The sequence below is a fragment of the Eumetopias jubatus genome, unplaced genomic scaffold (assembly GCF_037043125.1).
Source record: "Eumetopias jubatus isolate StellerSeaLion01/CBP00866 unplaced genomic scaffold, mEumJub1_p1.0 scaffold_10, whole genome shotgun sequence".
In the NCBI taxonomy this organism is placed as follows: domain Eukaryota; kingdom Metazoa; phylum Chordata; class Mammalia; order Carnivora; family Otariidae; genus Eumetopias; species Eumetopias jubatus.
This window is the reverse complement of record NW_028274816.1, coordinates 91,143,122-91,147,088: the sequence shown is the minus strand read 5'-3', so window position 1 is coordinate 91,147,088 and position 3,967 is coordinate 91,143,122. Positions and strand designations below refer to the sequence as shown.

The 3,967-nt window shown below is 40.0% G+C and overlaps 1 protein-coding gene across 1 annotated transcript; it reads left to right on the top strand.

Moving 5' to 3' along the window:
• Positions 1-263: 263 nt before the first annotated feature.
• On the top strand, positions 264-1,523 carry KCNJ16 (potassium inwardly rectifying channel subfamily J member 16). Its single transcript, XM_028112781.2, has one exon. The coding sequence runs from the start codon at positions 264-266 to the stop codon at positions 1,521-1,523; it is 1,260 nt and encodes a 419-aa protein (XP_027968582.1).
• Positions 1,524-3,967: the final 2,444 nt, after the last annotated feature.

Here is a 3,967-nt window from a genome sequence, read left to right as displayed (position 1 = left end):
TCCTATAATGACTGAGTTGAATTCTAAACTGAAATGAGTAATCAATACTGAATGTCTCTGTCGTTCAAATGAAGTCTTCGCCATTTCAGATGGCGTAAAATTGCTTCAAATTTGGCAAATTGCTATAAAGATGGAAATTAAAAGCTAAAGCATACTTAATTTTCTTTTTTTTCAGGTTTTAACTGAAAACTTAAATCAACAAATAGCCACAGAACTGTTACTAGTACAAAATCCACCTGGATGCCTGAAAGACAGAAGAAAGAATGAGCTATTACGGCAGCAGCTATCCGATTGTAAACGTGAACCCCAAATACCCGGGCTATCCTCCAGAGCACATCCTAGCTGAGAAGAGAAGAGCCAGAAGACGTCTGCTCCACAAAGATGGTAGCTGCAATGTGTACTTCAAGCACATTTTTGGAGAATGGGGGAGTTATGTGGTTGACATTTTCACTACTCTTGTAGATACCAAGTGGCGCCATATGTTTGTGATATTTTCTTTATCTTATATTCTCTCTTGGTTGATATTTGGCTCTATCTTTTGGCTAATTGCCTTTCATCATGGCGATCTGTTAAATGATCCAGGCATCACGCCTTGTGTTGACAACGTCCATTCCTTTACAGGGGCGTTTTTATTCTCCCTTGAGACCCAGACAACCATAGGTTATGGTTACCGCTGTGTCACTGAAGAATGCTCCGTGGCAGTGCTCATGGTGATCCTTCAGTCCATCCTGAGCTGCATCATAAACACCTTCATCATTGGAGCTGCCTTGGCCAAAATGGCAACCGCTCGAAAGAGAGCTCAAACCATTCGGTTTAGCTATTTTGCCCTCATAGGCATGAGAGATGGGAAGCTTTGCCTCATGTGGCGCATTGGTGATTTCCGGCCAAACCATGTGGTAGAAGGCACAGTGAGAGCCCAACTTCTCCGCTACGCTGAAGACAGTGAAGGGCGGATGACGATGGCATTCAAAGACCTAAAGTTGGTCAACGACCAGATCATCCTTGTCACACCAGTAACTATTGTTCATGAAATTGACCACGAGAGCCCTCTGTATGCCCTTGACCGAAAAGCAGTGGCCAAAGATAACTTTGAGATTTTGGTGACATTTATCTATACTGGTGATTCCACGGGCACTTCTCACCAATCCAGAAGTTCCTATGTTCCCCGAGAAATTCTCTGGGGCCATAGGTTTAATGATGTCCTGGAAGTTAAGAGAAAGTACTACAAAGTGAACTGCTTACAGTTTGAGGGGAGTGTTGAGGTATACGCTCCCTTTTGCAGTGCCAAACAACTGGACTGGAAAGACCAGCAGCTCCACAACACGGACAAAGCCCCTCCAGTCCGAGGATCTGGCACGTCAGACACCACGGTCAGAAGAAGGTCGTTTAGTGCGGTTGCCATTGTCAGCAGCTGTGAAAACCCAGAGGAGACCACCACCTCCACCACGGACGAGTGTAAGGAAGCCCCTTATCAGAAAGCTGTCTTGACTTTAAATAGAATCTCTGTAGAATCCCAAATGTAGTTCAAATTGTGATGACCAGGGTTACCCCGCAATCATTTTACTCTGTAGCCAGTCACCTTAAGGCAAGTAGTTATAAGCAGGGCTTTTAAGGAATGGTATAGCTGCATTCGATGGTGATAGGGGAGAAGAAGAGCAGGTTAAATCTGGTAAAAGATCATCTAAAAATTACATAGTATCCAATTGTGTAAACTTTTATTTATTTATTTATTTTTTTTTGCGCTAGCAAATTTGGTATTAGGGATGCTATTAAGAGCCTAACTGATTAATTTAAATTTCATCTCCTTGTCTTATATCACACACTTCCATCTTCAATTGGAGGTGTCATATTCAGTGATGGAGAACAAAGGTAGGATACTGACATAAATAAAAATAGAAGACAGGCAACCAGCATGAGTAACAAATTTTTAAATGTATCTACATTGATAGTAGTTTCCTAGGAAAACATTATGTCATCTAACCAAGATATGCAAGATATGCATGCAGTAGATTATAACATTGAGATATTTAACTGAAATCACCTGGGAGGTTTGATGTCTGCCCCTCATAGTCTCTTGGTATCAGCAGAAAGAGGTAGAGACTGTAAGAAATAGACACCCTGACACTTGCGCAGGTGAGGATCAACGAACGCTAGGAGCTGTATTTTGTTTTTTCTAACTCATAAGGCAGAAGAAAAGTTGATGTTATTCAGAACAGTATTTCTCTTTCAAATGCCCTGGGTGACTGCAGCAAATGGCTTTATATGGAAAAGCAGAAATAAGGCAACAATGACTTTTCTAGTATCTCCAGCAAGGGGGCTTCCTCTGCCCACCCCAACTCTTCTCCAAAGACAACATGAAGAAATTGGATCACAGAGATGGGATGAGGGACCCTTGGAGTGAAAACCCGTGCTCCGTCCCGAAAGACTGCAGCAGCTTTTGCCGGCTTATGTAAGGGATGGAACCGGTTTTTGTTCTGTTTTGTTTTGTTTTGTTTTGAGGAGGGGGAGGCGTGGGGGGACAGCAAGGGGAAAGACATTTATTTGTGTCCACAAGCAGTTATGTATGTTTCCTGTCTTGGTCACTTTATAAGACATAAATGACTTGAATTCTAGATCTTCAGCAACTCTCCCCTTGAACTTGGAACGATCTTTTAAATGGATTTTGTGAAATATAAGGTGATTTTTATTCACATTATTAAACAGATAAGTGTTATGGAATTGCTTAAATTTTAGGAAATAAATTTGTATGCTCTATTTCTGCGTTAAAAGATAAAAGATCATGATTACTTTAAGCCCAATTCCCTATGAGTAAAGGTACTTTCAGCTTTATAAATTGAACAATTATTAGCTTCATTCAGAATTATGTGTTTCTTTACTCATTACGTATATGCCACAGTTTTTCCTTTGTTTATTTTATTTAAATGCATGTACACACAAATCGTTTTTGCTGTTTCTGGAAAAGCTCCCCACCCCCATTTAAATTAAAGCTTACAAGTAAATTGAACTGAATCATACAGGCTGCGATTACCAATCAAAGTAAAATATGTAGGTATGTAAAGTGTTTTTCTTTTTTTTTTTCCCTTCCTTCCTTTCCTTGTTTCTTTTGACCATGAGCAGTGAGGTTACTTTTTTAAATGCGCGTGTGCAAATCTTTTATTCCTGTTGTTTTATGGATAAGAGATTTGTTCAGGTCCCAGGTTGTAAAACTGTCTTGAAGCTTAATATCGGGGATCTGAAGAATGCAATTATTTTTCTGTCTGGCTTCAGAAATGCAAAACCCGTTTTTAAAATTACACATGCATTGTAGATTTGTAGTGGCAATTACTCAGCTAAATTAGAGTACCACAATCTACCAAGTAGAAATCAACCAGCACTACAACAAATCCAGATGCTCTCCCCCCGACTTTCTAAGTTTGTTTCACACACGTCTAGTTTCATTTCACTTTGCTTTGCTTCCTGGACTCTGTCAATCCATGATTCTGGTTTTGTTAGTTAATATCAGAATAGAAGTGTCAACGTCCAATAATTACATTTCCCTGTGCTATGTGTTCCCACCAGCAAATCCTCTTACCCTGAGTAGAATGTAAAAGCCGTGTTCCCATGTCACATTTATTTCTAATTTTCTGTTTAGATTTATAACATACTTTGACACCCCCGATGAGTTAATAATAAAGATCTTAAAGTAATGCAGAAATTGTGTGCATTTGCCTATATTTCAGTTTAGTGTAAATTCTTGTCGACGTGCTCAGCACTGGGTACAGGGCACGCAAAAATGAGACTGCTGCCTCACAGAATTAGAACGTAGGCAGAATTATAAAGTGTTTTTATGGGTTTTTAACAGCTTGTAGAACAGCTAGATCTGAATTAACAGTTTTACTTCTGCAAGCTCTGCAAGAAGGCTCCCCGCAAAACGGCATTTCTAGTTTCAAACGCTCAGTCCATGATGAGAAGGAGGCCGAATATTTCT

Excerpts from the sequence above, each read along its gene's own strand:
- KCNJ16 (XM_028112781.2), top strand. The coding sequence starts at position 264 with ATGAGCTATTACGGCAGCAGCTATCCGATTGTAAACGTGAACCCCAAA.